The 18768-nt window shown below is 51.1% G+C and overlaps 6 protein-coding genes across 6 annotated transcripts; 4 read left to right on the top strand and 2 right to left on the bottom strand.

The window, feature by feature from the left end:
* Positions 1-2013: 2013 nt before the first annotated feature.
* On the top strand, positions 2014-2947 carry A1O9_09546 (esterase/lipase; the record flags this gene model as incomplete). Its single annotated transcript, XM_013401516.1, has 3 exons — positions 2014-2156; positions 2238-2493; positions 2582-2947. 3 exons carry the CDS (start codon positions 2014-2016, stop codon positions 2945-2947), a joined length of 765 nt encoding a protein of 254 aa, XP_013256970.1.
* Positions 2948-3891: 944 nt separating this feature from the next.
* On the bottom strand, positions 3892-5766 carry A1O9_09545 (fimbrin; the record flags this gene model as incomplete). The annotated part of the gene is made up of 1 exon (XM_013401515.1): positions 3892-5766. The coding sequence occupies one exon, from the start codon at positions 5764-5766 to the stop codon at positions 3892-3894; it is 1875 nt and encodes a 624-aa protein (XP_013256969.1).
* A 967-nt stretch (positions 5767-6733) lies between these two features.
* A1O9_09544 (uncharacterized protein) lies at positions 6734-9544 on the top strand (the record flags this gene model as incomplete). The annotated part of the gene is made up of 1 exon (XM_013401514.1): positions 6734-9544. One exon carries the CDS (start codon positions 6734-6736, stop codon positions 9542-9544), a length of 2811 nt encoding a protein of 936 aa, XP_013256968.1.
* A 616-nt stretch (positions 9545-10160) lies between these two features.
* On the bottom strand, positions 10161-11496 carry A1O9_09543 (uncharacterized protein; the record flags this gene model as incomplete). Its single annotated transcript, XM_013401513.1, has 3 exons — positions 10161-11234; positions 11297-11400; positions 11454-11496. The coding sequence occupies 3 exons, from the start codon at positions 11494-11496 to the stop codon at positions 10161-10163; spliced, it is 1221 nt and encodes a 406-aa protein (XP_013256967.1).
* A 2254-nt stretch (positions 11497-13750) lies between these two features.
* A1O9_09542 (uncharacterized protein) lies at positions 13751-14618 on the top strand (the record flags this gene model as incomplete). The annotated part of the gene is made up of 2 exons (XM_013401512.1): positions 13751-13788; positions 13901-14618. 2 exons carry the CDS (start codon positions 13751-13753, stop codon positions 14616-14618), a joined length of 756 nt encoding a protein of 251 aa, XP_013256966.1.
* A 498-nt stretch (positions 14619-15116) lies between these two features.
* On the top strand, positions 15117-16593 carry A1O9_09541 (uncharacterized protein; the record flags this gene model as incomplete). Its single annotated transcript, XM_013401511.1, has 3 exons — positions 15117-15616; positions 15686-16064; positions 16141-16593. The coding sequence occupies 3 exons, from the start codon at positions 15117-15119 to the stop codon at positions 16591-16593; spliced, it is 1332 nt and encodes a 443-aa protein (XP_013256965.1).
* Positions 16594-18768: the final 2175 nt, after the last annotated feature.

Below are 18768 nucleotides of genomic sequence, written 5' to 3'. Positions count from 1 at the left end.
TAAGTACTCGGAATACCGCAATTGATCTTGACCGATCGCCATCGCAAGTCGTTCGCCACCATATGATGTAGACCATCGCTACTTAAGAATATCCCGACTTTCTTGCCGTTATTGATATCTCTCATATGTTGATGGGGGATAAATGCTCCCACTATCAGCACAAGTGAGATTGGCTCTCTCCTATACATTTCCTTTGCATTGAACTTGAGAGCCACTCTCACTCTTTCAAGTAGGTACTGTATGATCGTTGCACTCGCTGAAGAATATCAAGACGACTCCGAAGAGGTCGTCTTAGCAGCTGTTCCATTTTCTGCTCTCCTAACATTGGTTGATTTCACATCATGGTGGCCAAAATGGCCTTCACGATAATTGAGGCAGCTCCAGCTCAACAGGGATGGAGTTAGAGCCGATTTCTCTGAGCAAAGTGAGAAGCATTCGTCCCTCCTCTCTTTCTCGATCCATCAAATACAGGCCAATGTCCGCGTTCCAGTCACAAAGAAGGACTCAAACTTGACGGCGACAAGTATGCCTGGCCTCTAACAATACTTGACGTCGCTTCCATTTCTTAAGGTTCAAGCATTTCCTAGAAGATCATATACAGGTTTCAAACTTGGAGAGCAGGGCCTCGTGGTTATTGATATCTTTACAGATATCCCATTCGTGGGAATGCATTATCACTATGACATGGTGGGTACTTTGTCATAACCCTGCCTATCAGGTGGAATCAGGAATGATATGAGGTGAGTTGCAATGGTGCACTCAAACTAGAGAGCTCAAACTCACTATGGGGTCGGGCTATGCCTATATACCTAATAGTTTTCTGATGGTGGTTACTGATGATTCAGTTCCTTGGGCGCATCTTTTCCTGAGTTTTCGCGTATACAGTTAGCCGTAGGCATTTTAAATTCTAGAGACTGGACACTTCTGTTCCTCCTCGAAGATACCAGGATGCTTCTAGCATGCCACTGGCTCGATTCATCCTCCCAAACAGCCTGAGCAAGGCTCGCTGCTTGACGATAGAAGAGTAAGAACTCTCTCTCACTCGTATGATCTGGCAAAATGCCCATGCAGATGGGAATAGCGAACCGACCTTTAGAATACCACTGTCACTGGTAGTGCAGACTCCCCGGGTAAGTTATTCATGTACTTTTCGTGCAACGTCTCGTATCTCGTCTTGGCTGCTGTGATGGTTGGTGCATTAGCCGCACGAAAATGAAAGACACACGTGCGAATCGGCCAACTACGCAACGAGGCTAGCTCCCATTCTCTGTCGGAATATATTTGGTCCCTTCCGTCCATGTGAGAACAGTTCCGATGTTAGGAGCCGATCGATGCCGATGTTCGCCCTTTGTCCATCATTGGCCACGCGGGGAAGAGAGCAAGATAAAACTGTTCTGTCTGACCAGACATTCATCCCAATTGTGATTGCTGAAACCCTGTGCCGCAATGTGTCCGGTCGAGAAAAGAAATGCAATTTTCACGAGTGATGATTTGAGCGTAGATTCCGGTGTTTAGTCAGTGCATGCCCCTCATAACGTCATTTCAGCCTTATCTCCGTCGCCAAATCGCCGGTGGGCCCGACTCCCAGTTGTTATGGACTCAATGCGGTATCTTGATTGCCTCACCCTTTGCATTCTACCGCAAGGTGGGTTGGGTCTGCCCCTCCTTTAGTTTAGGAAATTATTTGGAAGCACTGTGACTGGCACTGGGGCCTGCAGTTCCCAGGCACTCAATCGTTACGAACCCCCGGGCCTCGGATGCGGATTCTGCTCCAATTCGCTCCTGCCGTGTGAATCCGGTGCAATTGTCCCCCACCTTCCTTGGGAACCTATCTATACCCACCTTCCTCCGTTGCAGCATCTCTTTTAAAGCTACGCAGCTAGGAAGGTGCCTACCTGTCGCCCTCACTTATAAACTGCTGTCTCATTCTTCTATCCAGCCTACCAGTAGTTGCCCACCCTTCACTGTATTCCGAGGAAAGCTCTCCCCGTCGCAATCCACAAATACATAACAATGGCATCCAATCCTCCAGGAGCATGCTGCTACAAAGGCGTCAAGCATGAAGGCGAGGCAAAAGGCGAATTCATTCAGATTGGTGACTTTGAGACATACGTAGTCTATCCTGAGGACAAGTCCACCGAGAAGGCCATTCTCCTGTATGTACCCGTCTGAACTCGAGTATACTGCGGCCTGGTCGTTCAATGCCCAGTGACTGACCTTTCAACCAATCGCTACAGTATCACCGATGTCATAGGCCACCGTTTCATCAATGCCCAGTTGATAGCTGACCAATTCGCTGCCAACGGCTACTTTGTACTGAGCCCTGACCTGTTTGACAAGGACCCTATTCCCTTGAACCGCGGTGACGACTTCGACATCATGCAGTGGCTTCAGGGGGCATATCACCCAAAGAAGGTTGCACATCTACCGCCCACGGTCGACCCTATCATTGATGCCTGCCTGGTCGAGCTACGAACGAAGTACAATGCAAAGGTATGAGATAGTCATGATGTTGGGTTTCTCGTTGAATGACAGCCTCGTGAAGAAAATATGAATGCTGACACATTCCGGTCTTGTATAGAAAATCGGTGCTGTTGGCTACTGCTTCGGCGGCAAGTACGTCGTGCGTCATCTTCGGCCTGAAGCCGGCAAGATCGATGTCGGATACACTGCGCATCCATCCTTCGTCGATGCAGACGAGCTCAAGGAGATCAAGGGTCCACTTGCCATCTCTGCCGCAGAGACCGACAGCATCTTCCCCACCGAGAAGCGCCATGAGAGCGAAGTCATCCTCAAAGAGACCGGCCAGCCATATCAGATCAACTTGTACTCTGGAGTGGAACATGGATTCGCCGTTCGAGCTGACTTGAATAACCCTGTAACCAAATACGCGAAGGAGAGTGCTTTCATACAAGCATTGCAGTGGTTCGAAGAGCACTTGCAGTAAGTTTCGTGGAATTCAAACCCGAGTTACGGGTCTCCTTCTGGTAGGGTGGCAATGGTCTGTAAGTGAAAGCTTATGGCACGAACTGTATTGGCGTGTTGTCTGTGGCTAGGTCAGGATCTGACAAGAACTTTGACTCGTATCTAGACCGACAGCAGGAAAAGCGAAGCTATGATTGCGAGACAGATAAGGAATGGAGATGAGAGAGCACCCGTCGCCTCTGAGAATGATGAACCCAGATGACAGGACCATGAGTAAACAATTCTTTTGTTTTGAGTGATCCTACTTAATAGCTCGTAATTGGCTTGCTAACGCATCAAGACCTTAAAGAAGAGGCCAATGAGATAAGACAGGGTGCCCACCATGCACAGGAAAGAGAATGATCGAGGCGTGCATTCACTTTCTCACTCTCTCTAAAATCTGAAAAGATTCGAAACCAGTCATCATAGTTGTCGTCGTGTCCAACTTTGCACTCGTCGCGTCACTTCTCATTTCGTCTTTCAGGTTGTTCTTTCCGGGGATAAGACATTCCATTCACACTTTCTTCCAAAAAAAACAAACAAACGGAAGCACTCACTCCGTATCGTTATCGCGAGGGGAAATGTTGTTTGCGGATCAACGGCAGTCTCAGATCGACCCCTTGATAACACACGTGGTGGCAAGTTGCCAGGGTGGGGGGGCACGATGGGTGCCTACAATCCCGCTTTCTCAGCGGTTCGCATGAGCGCGCCTATATTAGAAAGGTCATCAGTCAAGTGGCCCAAGAGAAATAACATGGGAACAAGCAGAGGGATCTGTGTACGTACCGACGAAAGTAAGGACAAGTCTGGCTCGTCCTTGGATGATATCGTCTGGAAGAAGGTAGATGGTGGAGCCTGTCGCGGAAACTTTGGTTAGCCTCTTTGCTTTCTGGGTGTTTCATTCCTCCGTTCGACGTGGGAAGAAAATTAAAAATGAAGTGAATGCTTACCCAACTTTCTGGCAATACTGATGGACAACTTGGCATTGGCGTAGGCGTCGTCGGGTGTCTTGCCAGGGGTCACGAGATCGTAGTCGACATAGTTGGCTTTGATTCCGTTCAAGACATCGAGAAGGAAGATGCCGCTCGTCACGGCAGGGTCCTTGAGGGTGCGGATCTGGGAGTTCTTTCCGCCTTTTTGAGCGGTTTGATTTGCCCATTTGATGATGTCGGCATCTGATAGCTCGCGCTTGCCCATCCGTTGCGCGAGGCCAGACAATGTACTTATAATGTCACGTCGCATGAGCTGCCACACGAGACCGAGTGTTAATGTTCGCTGCCCGTCAGTGATATCTGCACCCTGGATACCCACGAGTGAAAACCGGTTCTGTTTTCCTAATTCGACGGCGTAGTTGGTATTCTCAACAGCCTTGAATCGAGAGATCTCGCCACCATGCGCAGGTGGCTTGTTTACGTGTCGCCAGTTCACGCTGCCAGGAATGACTTTGTCATAGGCTTGGAGAAGGACATTGCCGTCGCGGAGATCATCCCAGAACGAATTGACAGTCGGTTGAACATCCAAACTGTTGAGCCAAAGGGTGAAGACACGAGCTTCGCGTTCGCCCTCAGCATCGAAATCTTCGATCTCTGGCTTCTCTCCTTCTTCAAGTGGATCTAGGCCTGGGTGCGTGTTGAACAGGTTGGCAACGAAGGCCAAGTTGAGCTTAGGGTTTCCAGCAACAAGGGCGGTGGGAGTAAGGAATTTCCGGCACTCGATTCGCTCGGCATTTTGTAGGACCTGCTCTGCACGTTCAAGCAAATCTCTGGTTTGCAATGGTGCCCTAGAACAGATATCCGGCTTTAATTGATTGAGCAGGACAGTGTAGTTCTCGCCATCCTTCACATCCCCCGAGAAGTTGGCAACCCTTCTTTGCCAACCGGCATTCTTCAGGTGATAATTGAACCATCTGAGCAAGATCTGCTCAGGAGGAAGGCGCAGGAACTGGTCCAGAGTTTCGTCATCCTCGAGAAGGCGATATAACTCGGGGTGCAGCTTGATATCAATCTTGCCCAATAGACCTCTTCGAATAATCTGCCAGATGAGACCCAGGATAAGATGCTCTCGGACTTCGATAATGTCTCCACTCCCGATATTGACAACCGAGCAGCCGATACCCTTGGCAGACTCGATAACGATGTTGTTGTTTTCAGTCATGTGGAATGCATTCAGAGATTTGATCTTTTTGCCAGCCTTGTTCAAAACACGCTCATCAATTGTGTCGGGCACGCTGTCGTTGATAAGCTTAGAGAGCACAAGGCCGTCTTTGCAGTGATCAAACATTTCGAAGGTATCGGTGGGAAAGGGCAGCAGATGACCAATGTCGGCATCGCCGGCAAGGACAGCATTGATATGTGTGGTGAAGGCAGTGCGTTCTTCCTCGTTGATCGTATGGGTAACATTAGCAGAAGAGCCTTGCACCTGAATCTTTCCAGCGGGACCACCTCCTAGGCTAGGTTTTTGCCCGTGTCTCGGTGAATTGGGGAGACCATTGCCTGCGCCGGGTCTCTGCGGACCAGAGGCAGCTCGCTGTTGAGCAGGTGACGAATCTCGGACTTTGGCGATCAGATCGACATAGTCTTCTAGTTCGACACGTCTCGAGCTGTCGAGTTCCACCTCCTTCAAAGCTTGCCGGACCACATCGTAAGACTGCCCTTCAGACTGCTGAGTTGCCTTGATGACGGTAGCTTCGTCGAGGTAGCCTTTATCGTCGATATCCAGTTTACGAAAGGCATCTTGTAGCCCAAAGATTTCTTGTTGTTGGAACTGAGGATATTTGCGGGTGAGTTTGAGAATTGCGGCCATCTTGGACGGGGGAAGGCGGGGCTGCTGCCCGCTTAAATAAAGAGGATGATGGTGAGGGTGATGGAGAGGGCACAGAAGGATAGAATGTGTAAGACGAGGCTGAAGGTATTAATGTGCTTTGATATTGTGGTGCCTAATTCAGGCGTCGCAATAACAGAAGAACCGTGGTACTTGTAGGAGCTGTGTTATGTGGATGATTGGGCGTCAATTCGCAAGAATGAGATGAATGGGGCCTGTCATACTTCGTACTTCAGCCCGTAAAACATGAACGACTATGACGAAATGTGAGAGGCTGAGTCAGGCTAAGGCATGGAACTTACTAGTCCAAGAAGAGACTAGTCAATAGTGGCTCGTGACAGCTAGTACTAATGTGGCCTCTCTTGTGGCTGGTGGTTGTTCAGCATCTCGGAAGGCTGTTACGTCGTCCTTCCCTCCAACGTCCAACGTAAATCCGTCTCCTTTTGTTATTCCACCGCCAACCTCAGCAACGTTTGTCCTTAATTTTACTGTTAAAAAGGCCGGTGGCGACCCCCGAATGCTGCATCAATATCTCAGAATTTGAAGACATTGAATCCTACAGCCCTTAGGCCTCGTTGATCACTACTCTCAAAGAATCTTTTGCCTGATTCGACCCTTCTCGGTCTCTGAACCTGATCCGTTGTATGACCTCAGATTGGATCGCTTTCCAGCCTTGCTTCGGGCTGTCCGGAAGGGCATGGCCGAAGCAACAAAGCCCTCTGCATCTTTCTTAAGTTCAATAAGTCCCTGGAGTAGGAGTAATACTCCTCCTCCCAAGTCTCCTCGTCAAGGTCCTAGGGATGATCCGCCATTAAGGCAATCTACTGGCGTCGACCATACTATCAGTCTACGCCCTTCACCAAGTTTGCGCAGATATCCTAAGGACTGCCCTCCTCTTAATACCAAATGGTATTATGCTGTGGATGTTGCGAAACGTAAACCCTTCGCCATGGAGTCGGGCACGGATGAAGCTCCCAAGGCCGGAACAGTGCCTAAGAAGTTCGTCGGGTTTTCATTCACCGATTCTCAGGCCATCGAAAAGGCATACCAATCACTTGATAGAGGTGACACATCACAAGCTGATGCTTCGAATCCGACCTCAACGAAAGTCCCTGTCAACGAAGACTTCCTCTTCGATGTCCATATCGAGAAGCGGGAACTCGAGCCGGCTTACTGGCTAGGACCGGTATATGAGGTGCGACGTGGTAGCTGGTTCTACCTGGAGGGCTCGGCTCTCAAACCTTGCGATGAAAATCTGGCCAATCAACTCGAAGAAGGTTACTTGAAAGTAGCGCCATGGAGGAGACTTGGGTTATCATCTCCACGTTCAACCTCTCAACCAAGAAGTCGTCCAGCCTCAATGATATTGGACGGCGCAACAGCTCTCTCCCCAAGTAAGGCCAGTCCATCCCAAGACGACAGCCAAGCGCCCAACTCCAATACTTATCGACTCTTTGGCACTCATATGAACACTACTGTGACCTATCAGGATGCTGTCACTGCATTTCTCTCCTCAGACGACTTCTATTCTCGCATGAGTAACATCACGTACGGAAGATTTGTCGGTTATGGTGGTACGAAGGTCGTGAGGGGATGGTCCGAGTCTCCGAAAGTTGTAGAGCCGAAGCCTGCTGAGCAAGTTAGCTCCAAGGAGAAACGAAAATCTGCAAAAATCACCCCTCAAGCGATTCAAACGGGAGATCAGACAAAAGCTGGGCAGGAGGCAAATGACCAGGAAACTGAATCGAAACCCCGCCGATCCGCTTTGGAAAGGCAGCTTTCATCCTTGGCGGGAATGCCTTCCACTCAGGAAGGAGATATTTCAGCCGAGGAAGAGGCAAGAGAACAAGAAGAAAAGGAAATGGAAGATGCCAGAGAAAAGGATGGGGATGATCAAGCAAGACAGATTGATCATCTTGTCCTCGTCACCCACGGTATTGGTCAACGTCTTGGCTTGAGGCTCGACAGCATCAACTTCGTCCATGATGTGAATACTCTACGCAAGTCAATGAAAGCGGTGTACGCCTCAGCCCCGGATCTACAAGCTTTAAGTGGTGACCCCAAAAACTGTCGCGTGCAGGTCTTGCCTATTGCCTGGCGTCATCTACTTGATTTCCCGAAACAGAGCCTCAAGCAAAACCGCAAGGAGTTTGATCTGGGTGATGCAGACGACGATTTCGATGACGCCTATCCTTCTTTGCAAGATATCACAGTCGAGGGCGTTCCCGCGGTTCGGAATCTTATCACTGACCTTGCTATGGACGTACTTCTATATCAAAGTGCGTACAGGGAGCATATCGCTTCCATCGTGCAAAAAGAGTGCAACCGAGTCTTCAAACTATTCAGAGACCGCACCGGTTTCTCGGGTCAAGTCAGCCTTTGTGGTCACTCGCTGGGGAGTGCTGTCCTTTTCGACATTCTCTGCAGACAGGAAGAAGTCATTCAGACTCGTCCCCGCCGGGTGTCGAGTAAGACAATGCGAGAACCTAGCATTGAGCAGGCCAACCTCAAACTTGACTTTGATGTGCAGAACTTTTTCTGTCTAGGTTCACCAATTGCGCTGTTCCAGATGCTCAAGGGTCGTACAGTCAGTGGTCGTCAATCTTTGTCACGTCATAGCTATGGAAGCACGATGCCCACGTCACCTTTTGATCCAGACCCCATGACTAATGATCCTTTCGATATTGCGTCCTCAAGGAATACCACTACGAGTGCCCCAAAAGAGCTGATTCCCATCACGACCTCGTCCCCGAAATGCTCTGAACTCTTCAACATATTCCACCCTACCGATCCGATTGCCTACCGCATCGAGCCTCTGATTTCCCCAGCGATGGCTCAACTGAAGTCCCAGCCGTTGCCGTACATCAAGAAGGGCCTCTTCGCGGCACCGGGAATTGCTAACATCTCTGCACGTGTCGGCCAACAGGTGATGTCGTCATGGTACAATCTAACATCAGGGGTGGCATCTACTCTCATCAATAGGAGCCTTGGTATCACAGGCGAAGAGCAAGCATTGCCACAGGATAAAGGGAAAACTTCCCACTTGGCAGGCCCCGGCAACAGCTCAGTTAGCGGAGGGGGCCCAGGAAACCCGCAGATAACAACGCCAATAGCCGATCGATCACGGCAGGACGCACTCGCAGCGGCGGCACACTCGTCTCCAACGACAGAACAAGCACCGACACTAATTGACTCGGAAATCGAAACCCTTTACTCAGGCTTCCAGAAGAGAAGAAGATCCCGCACGCCGTCACCGATGCCCGACGACCGCACCGCGTTGACCAGCAACAACGACAAGACATCCGCACACCCCACCGCCAACAGCACAACGTCCTCCTCATCCAGCACGCTTCCCCAGCCCGACCCATCACTATCATCCAGCCCCCGTGACAATTCGGAATACATGATGAGCCAAGAGCGCGCCCGCAAGCTGAAGCGCGAAGAAGCAAAAGTGCGCGCCCTCAACAGCAACGGCCGCGTCGACTACCATATCCAAGAGGGAATGTTCGACGTCAGCTTGCTCGCTAGCATCGCAAGTCACCTCAGCTACTGGGCCGACGAGGACGTGAATCACTTCATGATCGGCCAGATGCTGAAGAAGACGCGGGAGAGGGATGGGAATGCCGGAGCAGGAGCAGGAGCAGGAGCAGGAGCAGGAGCAGGAGGGGCAGGAGGAGTGGGAGCTGCAACGACAACGGCAGCAACAACAATGCCGCCCCCGACCACGCCGGCCTCTACAAATCCCACCACCACCAGGTGATCGGGAGCTCCTTTACTACTGGCGAAGAGGAGTATAGAATACGGCTATGATATGATGCACACCTCCCACTCCGCTCGTTTCCCTATTCTTATGGCGCGCCGCTTTACGTGGATGTGCTTGTGTATTCAAGCTGGGTATCCTCTATAGATTAGATTGAAATTGAATCAACGAGACAAAGCACCTGGACTCGCTTCTTATTACTGTTTTGTGTTTCGATGTTTTGCTTTTCTTGCAGAAGTCTAAAGGATGTGCCAGGCTCTGTAGCGTCCCCGTTTGAACCTACCAGTCACGCTGGTCGCATTCAAGAATATGACATGGATCATTGCAAGCATGGCATGCAAATGTGAAGTTGTTCTACGATATATTTTATTTCGCTCAAGCCTCGATCAATTTCTTGGCCCACCAACAGAATTTTCACAACCAGCCTAGTTCTCCATACCAAATGTTTTCCGTGAAGACAGTTCTCTTTGTAGGCAGCGAGTGGATAAGAAAAGTAACTCCGTCGCTAAATGGGATGGGACCAGCTGGAAACCACAAAATGAAGGGTATAGTCGATCATGAAACACATGAGAGGATCTGCCCGTGAATAAATCCAGATATGTCGATCTAATCTTGCTCATGAAGCCGTCTCCACATAATTTGAAGGAAAGACACCGGTCCGACCGTCTTCTGTTCGACCGGTCCACCAATCAGTCTTGTTGTCGGTGCGTTTTGTGATGGTGATGACGTCGCCTTTCTTGAACCCAAGGTCACCATCTTGATCGGCATCGAATGTAAACAGTGCTACCGCTTGATCGGAACGGAGTCCAGCAGTTCCTGTCTTTTGCTTGAAAACTGGCTTTGGTGCTGTTGGTCGGTTTGGTCTGTTGTCGGAATAGCCCGTATAGTCATTTTGTAGTGTGCTTGCTCGACTTCGGCTGTTCATGCTCTCAAACGTTTCAGTGGGGTTGGCGCGTCCCCCCGTCGGTGAACGGTCGTAAACATCATCAGCCCAGGTATTGGCTCGGCGCGGGTTGTCTCGGTACTCGTAGTTATCGTTTTGTGAATTGAAGGTGTTCGATCGGCTGTTGCGGGTATTGGCACCGAAGGCATCGCCTGTTCTTCCTTCCCAAACCACATTATCATGCTGGTCGTCATATATGGGTACATCATTGTACATTCCATCATTGAAGGCAGCTCCCGAGAAGACTCGAGTGTTGAGGACCCTCATCAACGGATCAGCAGCGGGTGGGGGTCGCACACCGCCTTCCAATAGCTGTCGTGCAGTAATTCGGCCACTGTAGAGCTTCTCGTTGGCATCCCTCCGCTCAATCAAGACGCTACCTTCCAAACTGACACCAGCGAATAGGCCCTTTGTTTTACTGTATGCAAAAATCCCAGCCACGCTCTTCAGACTAGCAGCACCAGCGGCTTCGGCATTTCTTCCAACAGGCCCTGCAGCTATGCTGACATTGCCGCCCAGGGTGACCGAAGCGGCTTGGGAGAAGGTGCGGACGGCGGCAGCATCGTTGAGGATAAAGACGAAATCCGTCAACTCGAAACCTATTTGACCACCAAACCCACCGCCGGCAGTCGCAATTGCAGAGGGAGCTGACCACGAGCCATCGGCGAGTCGAGCGACAACAATGCCGGAACCAAGTCGACCCGAGCCAACAAAGCCAGCCTTGAATACAGTAAGGACAGCCAAGCCCTGAAGAAGCGTTAGGCATCCAAGACTGGCACGCATGGACGAGGGGGGCTCTGAGAACGTACCTTGGCATTTGCTAAAATATGAGGAGGAATGATCTTGTCTGGACCAAAGCTCTGTCTGGGGTCGACGAAGGATGCTAAGATCTTGCCAGCTTTTTTGCACTCACCTAGTAGAAAATTAGAGGGTGGGTGCAATGGGACGGAAGGTGGGGATACATACTTCGCATCGACGCGGGCAGAGGATTATTGATACCGAAAGGCATGGTTGCTAGAGGGATCCAACAGAACTGGGACTACTCGCACTCTCTCAAGTTCAATGTTTTGGTAGAGCGTGGGTGTGGAGGTCGGGCGCAGAGAGATATGTACTCGGAAGGTGACGGGGACGGATGACGATGGGGGGATGGACGTGTAGCGGGGATAGCGGAGGTGAAGTGGCCGAGACTCGGAACAGCAGAGAATAGCGGTGATAGGGGAGGTCAGAGATTTAACATCTGAGGTCGCATGCCTCTGGTTGTGGTTGAGGTTGAGGTTGAGATTGAGGTTGAAGTTCAGGTCATCGCAGGCAGAATCGAAAAGGTGGATGGTGAATGACGAACTTGAGGTTGAGTCAAAGTTGCAGGTGCTCGGACTGCGGCTTGGGAAGGCGCATCGGGTGGGGGTTGAATCTCGTGGTCTCGTGGCTGCGGCTTCCACAAATGCCAAATGCCAAATGCCAACTGCAAATGCGGGACTCAAGTTCAACCCACGAACAGCCGAGCCGCTCTTTCCAATCTGGATGCTTCGATGCACCTTCCCCGGCCACACAGCAGCCTTGGCGGAAAGGGTCGACTCGTCCTTCATTGTGGCTCAGCGCTTGTGATGCATCAACAATTCATCATATGCTTCCTGTTCCACGCGGCTCTATATGTACTATTCTCGTTGCTATCAGGCTGCCTCTGCGAAGTACATACCCTCGATGGACGCGCAAGGGTGCCCTTCCTGTGGCCAGACTAGTTCTCGGGCTGCGTTATTACGTAGGGTCCGTGCTGAGTGTGCAGAACATCGAAATCCAAGAAGTCGCCTCAAGATATTACTGCAGAGACAGCATAGAAGGCGAACGACTCGCTCTCGGCTTCGTGATCCCCATATGGGCGAGTTCTTCTCTGCGGAAGTTGTTGCTGGGGAGAACTGCCTGAGACGGGCCCAATTCCGGCTGCCCTTTTTAGGGAAGGGGCTATTTTTCGGCCTCTTTGTGAGACGATTACTATCTGGAGTGTAGCAGAGAAAAGGAATCGGCCATAGTCGTAGATTTGATATCTATACATGAACTCTCATGTCCTCGAAGCCGTTAAGGGAGTATGCTTCTGGCACGTGACTACTCGTTCTTGTATGTCCGTGATAGTCTTGGCGAGGCCCGACAGATAACCTCTCCAAAACACCCTCACCCACGTTGCCAACAGCCAGATCCCTTTCAGCCGATGAAGTTCGTGGTGTGACACTTGAAGACCCCATATCACCCGTAATGGTCGGGGTTCCTGGACGCTCTCAAGCTTGCCATACCTGTCGGAGACGTAGGAAAGGCGTGAGTCGTGCCCTGTCCAGTACTGACAAGACGTGTGTAAATCCCGAGCCACTGTCACCCTTCAGTCGAGCCACACAGGGCATGAATGCCTCAACCCACGCGGCGTGTCGCACGACGTTGTAAAGGAGGCTCCTTCTCTTGATATGGGCAGAAATTGGGCTAACGTGCTTTGCACAACTTCCAGTGTGATCAGAAGAAACCACAGTGTGGACAGTGTTTGCTCTCTCGCATCCCCTGCGGTGGCTATGATCAACGTCGTATCTTTGTCAACAGCAGCCAGGAGCACGGCAACACCAAGGATGGATTGTGCCGCTTTGAAGCCGCGGCCTACTCGGTAGCGAGCTCAGCGCCGTTGGATCTAACACAGACTCATGCCTTAACGCAAGATCAGCTTTCCGCCCCCATCTTAGAAAAGTCGCTAGAGCGCACCGCATGCGAGTCCAAGTATCTTGAGGTCTACTGGACATCTCTGCTTCCCCACGGCCAGGCATTCCCACCTCAGGCTGCACGCTATTCGACTACCAGTTGGACGAGCGCTATCCAGGACCTGTACCACGAGGACCCTCTCGTGCGCGTCGTCTTGCTTGCAAACGCTCTCACGCTGACCGCCCAGCGCTCCGAACATCCATCCATAATAGTGCAAGGGAGGCGCCTCTACGGCTTGTCGCTACAGGCAATTGCGCGGTCGCTGCTGGACAAGAAGCCGCGGAACTGGGGCAGGATTCTCGCGGCGTCCGGACTTTTGGCAAGTTACGAGGTAGCTTCTACCCGTGTTTTCCCCACGGCGTTTGGGTTTGATTCGCGATCTGACTTAAGAGCGCACTCCGGCACTTTATAGTTACTCCTCAATGCTGATGGACGACGTTCATGGTTGCCCGCGCCCACGTGGCTAAGACACACCTCGGGTGAAATTGCCATACTTCTTGCTGGTGGCCCGGAAAGCTTCATCGAGGGACATGCGCACCAATTATTTGTCGACTACCGCCTTCATCTGGTATTTCACGACCCATCCATTGCTACATATGACCTTTGTGCCTGTGCTGACAAGTTTGTTTTGTGCAGATATACCCCTACCTCCAAAGCCATAAGCGCTGTCCCTTGAGTAGCCTAGAATGGAAGACTATCCCATGGTCAGCACATCCCAAGTGGCCCAAGGACAAGCTGCTAGATATTCTCGTTGAGGTTCCAGGGATACTGCAAGATATGGCTATTCTTAAGACTTTCACTCGTCAGCCAGAGAAACAACACTTCTTACGTCAAGTTCTTGAAGAAAGTTGTTGGTGGTGTGATCGTCAACTCCTGTTATGGTCGACTTCATGTGGGGCGGCTGTTGTTACCTTCGTAGAAAGCCTCATCGCAGTCCAAGACCTAGACGACAACAGTAAAGAGTCGGCACCGCCATCCACCGACCTCGCTATGGCCCACCTAGGAATGATCTATTGGACAACGTACAACCTCCTCTCCCAAATCCTCTCATGGCTTAGGGGACCTGGCCCGTCTAGAGAGGACACGACTCCGCTGCCACCGCGCCTGGACGCGCATCTGTATAGTCACAAGGTCGCCTTGCTGATCCCGTATTTCAAGAAGCCTGGAGTGGGCTTCTACTTGATCAGTTTCATCGGGTTTCCGGTAGCGGTAGCCGCAAGCTTCCTTGCAAGACAGGATTCGGTAGGAACTTTCTCGGAGGCTCGGGCCTTGCTTGTCAGAGCCTTCCGCGGCGAGCGCGGCAAGCAGCTGCAGGGGTTTCTCGCCACTTGGCCATGGATGACTCGCTCCGAGTTGGACACGCTTGGGATGACAGGCTCTCATGCTGCCGCGACCTGAACACGAATTACAGAAGCATATTAAGGCACACCATGCACCTTTCAAACCTCCTCACAACCCTGCAAACTTTGAATACCTGTCAGATACTCCCTGGATCGCCAAAATGGTGAGAGGTTGCCTATCAGTCTACATCGGAGTCTCACTGTTCCAGCAAGCATGGGCCCTTCAACTGTTTAGACTGCGCTGGTCAAGTCCTTGCCGGTCTCCCGATCAGCTCCTCCATGCCGATTTAGCGTGCGAAATACTTCCCTTTTTGGCAAGCGCACTTGCGTCAGCCAATCGATGGGCTCCCGCAGCTCAGGGCACATCGACCGTGTGGTAAATGGCGAAGGGCAAGATGACGCAAAGCATAGCCATGGAGTATATTATCAGGTTCGAGCGCTGATGTCTCTCCTTTCCTCTCGCACCGTCTGAGTGCGCCCACAATCGAGCCTGCCAGCATTTGCCATACCAACCGTGGTTTGGCCACGTTTTAATTACGCTCTTCTGAACTGTGACATGACTTCGCAACAATACCACTTGAATGAGTCGGCCGAAGAGGCATGGCACACTGACAGCCGTGTCAATCCATCAACGCCGGAAAGCGACATCGAGGGAGACGATTCAACAGATGTGGCGCTTCAACGCGCACATGAAGACGAGCAAGCTCTCGATGGCTTTATCCAAGCACATCCACTGTCAACCGCCGCTTCTCCACCCAAGACATCCGATTACCATCTGCCTTGCCCAGTCGTGATACCCCAGCGGCGGCCGGGTAACAAGTGTAGGGGGTTTGTCGAGGCATACGCTCCAGCGCTGGAACAGTTTGGCATTCAGCAAGACGAGTTTATCAGCTTCGTCAAGGCTACCAACAAAGCTGTCCGGGCATCCAAATGGCTGAGCGCGATTCAGCTAGCAGCCATGGGCACGTCCTTTGTGCCAAATTCCATCGCCATGGGGGCGTCGGTGGCGGTGCAGGTAGTAGCCGGTGTAATGGCAAAGGCGGAGACAAGGTGGAAGTATGTGAGAGTATCCTCCGTAGAATGCATCGTCGACTTACCTGCTAACACCGAGACTCCAACGTGTAGGACGAACTCATTCCTAGATCGGGTCAACGAGGACTACTTCCGGCCTCGAGGCCTCTACTGCTTGCTGATGGCGTACAAACCTGTTACCTTAGGCGAAAAGACGCAGTTTGATGTTCGTGAAGCTATGTCCAGGGCCCGACCCTCGTCTTCGACGTCCTTGTCGACGCAGGAGCAGGGTTTCCCAGCGCATGCTCGGAAGAACCTGCGGAACCCGATAGCTGGCACGGTTAAGGGAGAGGAAAGCCTCCCGTCGAATGTTGCTCCCTTGGTCTATCCTAGCGCATCGACCGCTTCACAAGAAAGTCGCAACTCAGCAAAGGAGCGAAACACAATTACACGAATAACTAAGTACCTCGATGATCGAGCTCAAGCTCGATACGTGAGTCCCTCTGCTGTCCTCCCTTTAAGTCTATTGAGACTTGTCCACAGACTTGAAACTCACTATTCTTGTGCAGGCCAAGGAAAGCACCGGAGACGTCCTCTCGCAACCCTCCCCACCATCGTTCAAGAATCGATACCTAGACCCAAACCATCCGGCGACCAACGGCGGCTTGCTTGGTCTCCTCTCGGGGGGTCATTTGACGCCCAATGCCGAAAAGGTCAATCAGCGTATGCAGTCGCCCCTCCACGCTCAGATCCAAGCGATCCAGGAACAGCAATCGGCTACGATGGATATTTTGCGTCAGCAGCTGACGCTAATGGATCTTCCCCCCGAACAGGAACAGGCAGTCATTAAGCAGTACAAGGATGTCTTTCAGGTCCAAGAGCAGCATGTGAGTCAGCAAGCAGAGCTAGTCAACACTGGAACAGGCCAGGTGCGCACTATATGGGTACGTCTCATCCGGGCCTTTCTCATATTCACCCGATACAGACTGATAGTTTACTTCAGAATGTTTTATATCTTATGATTGTTGAGACACCGTCGGAGGAACAGATGGCAACGGCCCATAGGAATCTCGAAGCCTCAGACGGCAGGCAGTTTGGCCCTGAAGTTACAGTGATGACTGTGGAAATATAGCATATGACGACCTCGGAGTTTGCTAAATGCGCGAGGGTTAGAACGCGGACGCACTGCCAAACGGACCAAAGATCAGGGTCTAAGAAGGTCGGAGGCGCGGCCTCATCCATCATGAGTAGGTAACCCTCCATAGCTTCCTGACTGTCGCCAATCTCCCACAGGCATTCATGACAGATAACATTGTTCCGCGCGTCAGTTGTAGGGGCGCGTAGGTGCAACCACTTCGCATCCATGGCGTAGAACTCATGAACCTGCCTGCCATGCCGCACTGCCGTCTAGTGCCTGTAGCGCGTGCGCGGTGGTGCAGACCCAGCTCGCTTGCATCGCTCGGACATTCGACACTGTTCTTAGTAGCACCGAGGTTGTTCCGGCCGAGGGAGATGAGATCACGTAAAGAGATACTATTCTCTAGAGAAAGGGTTAAGCCTATAAAAGAGTAGCTAGAATATCTCGGACCTATTAGCTATATGCTTGTCAGGCCAATCATTCCTAACAAGAGGCCTAGTTATATAACCTCTAGTAATAGCTATATAATCAATTGCTAAGTAGCCGCAAGTGTATAACTATTCAGGGAGCTTACTATATAAAACCCTTAGTAGGGGATCCTTATACTGTAAAGCTACTAGTATAACTTATGATAGCTTTAGCTACTTCTATTAAAGATCCTAACCTAGTCCTCTCGACACATAGGAAGTTTGTTCTCTGAACTCATGGATATTCTAAGGGCTCTAATTCTACTATATATTGAGCCCCCGAAAAAGAATGCATACATTGGGCATAGTGAAGGTGATATTCTGCGGACTTTGAAGCTTAAGTCCAGTCCGTGCAACCACATGGTCGTCTACACGCCAGTATTCCTCTCAGATCCGAACCGTCGGGTCTGTACGCCGACGGGATTTGACTATAGGAACAAAGTCTGCAGGTCAATCATACCTCGAATTGTCCGATAAACGCAAAGGGATGTGGATAGCGAGTTCGGAGGGGCTGGTAGGCGCTAACTCCTTAGGTAACACAGTTATAAATAGAGTCGGTGGATCTCGCGCTTTCCAGGCACTTGAAAGCACTTATTTGCCCCTTGGACTGGTGGTATAAACGGCGCGTTGAGGTTCACTAACTAGTTGGTAGATAGCTGGTGGAGCTTAGTTCTTGCGGCACGTGTTTCGGGCACTTACACGTGCTTTGCTTTTTGGTTTTTTGCAGCTGGAGATGAAGGAAGTCCTTCTCGTTTCTCCCACGGATACTTTTTGGTGGAACCCTCCTAGAATGCGTTGTTTGCGTCATATGTAGTTACTTTGTTTACCTTGCTCTAGTTGGCGTACGCTAAGACTTCGGAGTATCGGCGCAGCAAGCGATAGATATTCAGCTTGTAGGTGTTCATCTTATGTGGCGGCACGGGCCAGGAAATTACGCGGAAAACCCTAGAGTACTCCGGACCACTCTATTAAATATTCTACGCTAGGGACAGAGATGAAAGGAAAGAAGGGTTTGCCAACCGTTGAGTCTTCTACTTATTTGCGGCCTATACGGATTCCTTCCGCCGGACGACCCGTCCGCCCCTCTTGAATTGGGTTGGCCCGAGGTAGAATCAACCTCATCCCCTCCCACATTTCGAGCACGAGCCTCCCGAGTCTACTTGGAAAGATCACTAGAATATATTGCACGTATAAGGTCATCATGTGAGACAGGGCTACCCTGCCTATACAGTACTCTTCAGCCGGTGAAACTACCACGCCGGGTCTTTGGTCTTCCTGTAGTACCAATCACTATATATCTAACGTTGCAGTAGTCCATTCACCTTATCTTCGCGCAGACCTATCCATAAGTTAAAGTGAGTAAGTTGTCGACTTTTTGAGGCAGAATTTAGCGACCCTCACCGTCCAGCCACATTTCCGTCAACAATGTCATGCTTTTCTGACTCGAGAAAGTCTAATCCCAAGGCTGAGACCCCCACAGGTCCAGGCTCGCCCTTTGCCTCCAGGTCTTCTCTACAGCCCGTATGGAATTGCTCTCTAGCTCGAGACAATCAACCTGCTCTCCCGCAAATTTCTCCGGGCTGCCTCTAAGC

Source organism: Exophiala aquamarina, assembly GCF_000709125.1.
Source record: "Exophiala aquamarina CBS 119918 chromosome Unknown aczIA-supercont1.10, whole genome shotgun sequence".
Taxonomy (NCBI): domain Eukaryota; kingdom Fungi; phylum Ascomycota; class Eurotiomycetes; order Chaetothyriales; family Herpotrichiellaceae; genus Exophiala; species Exophiala aquamarina.
This window is presented reverse-complemented; position numbering and strand designations above follow the sequence as displayed.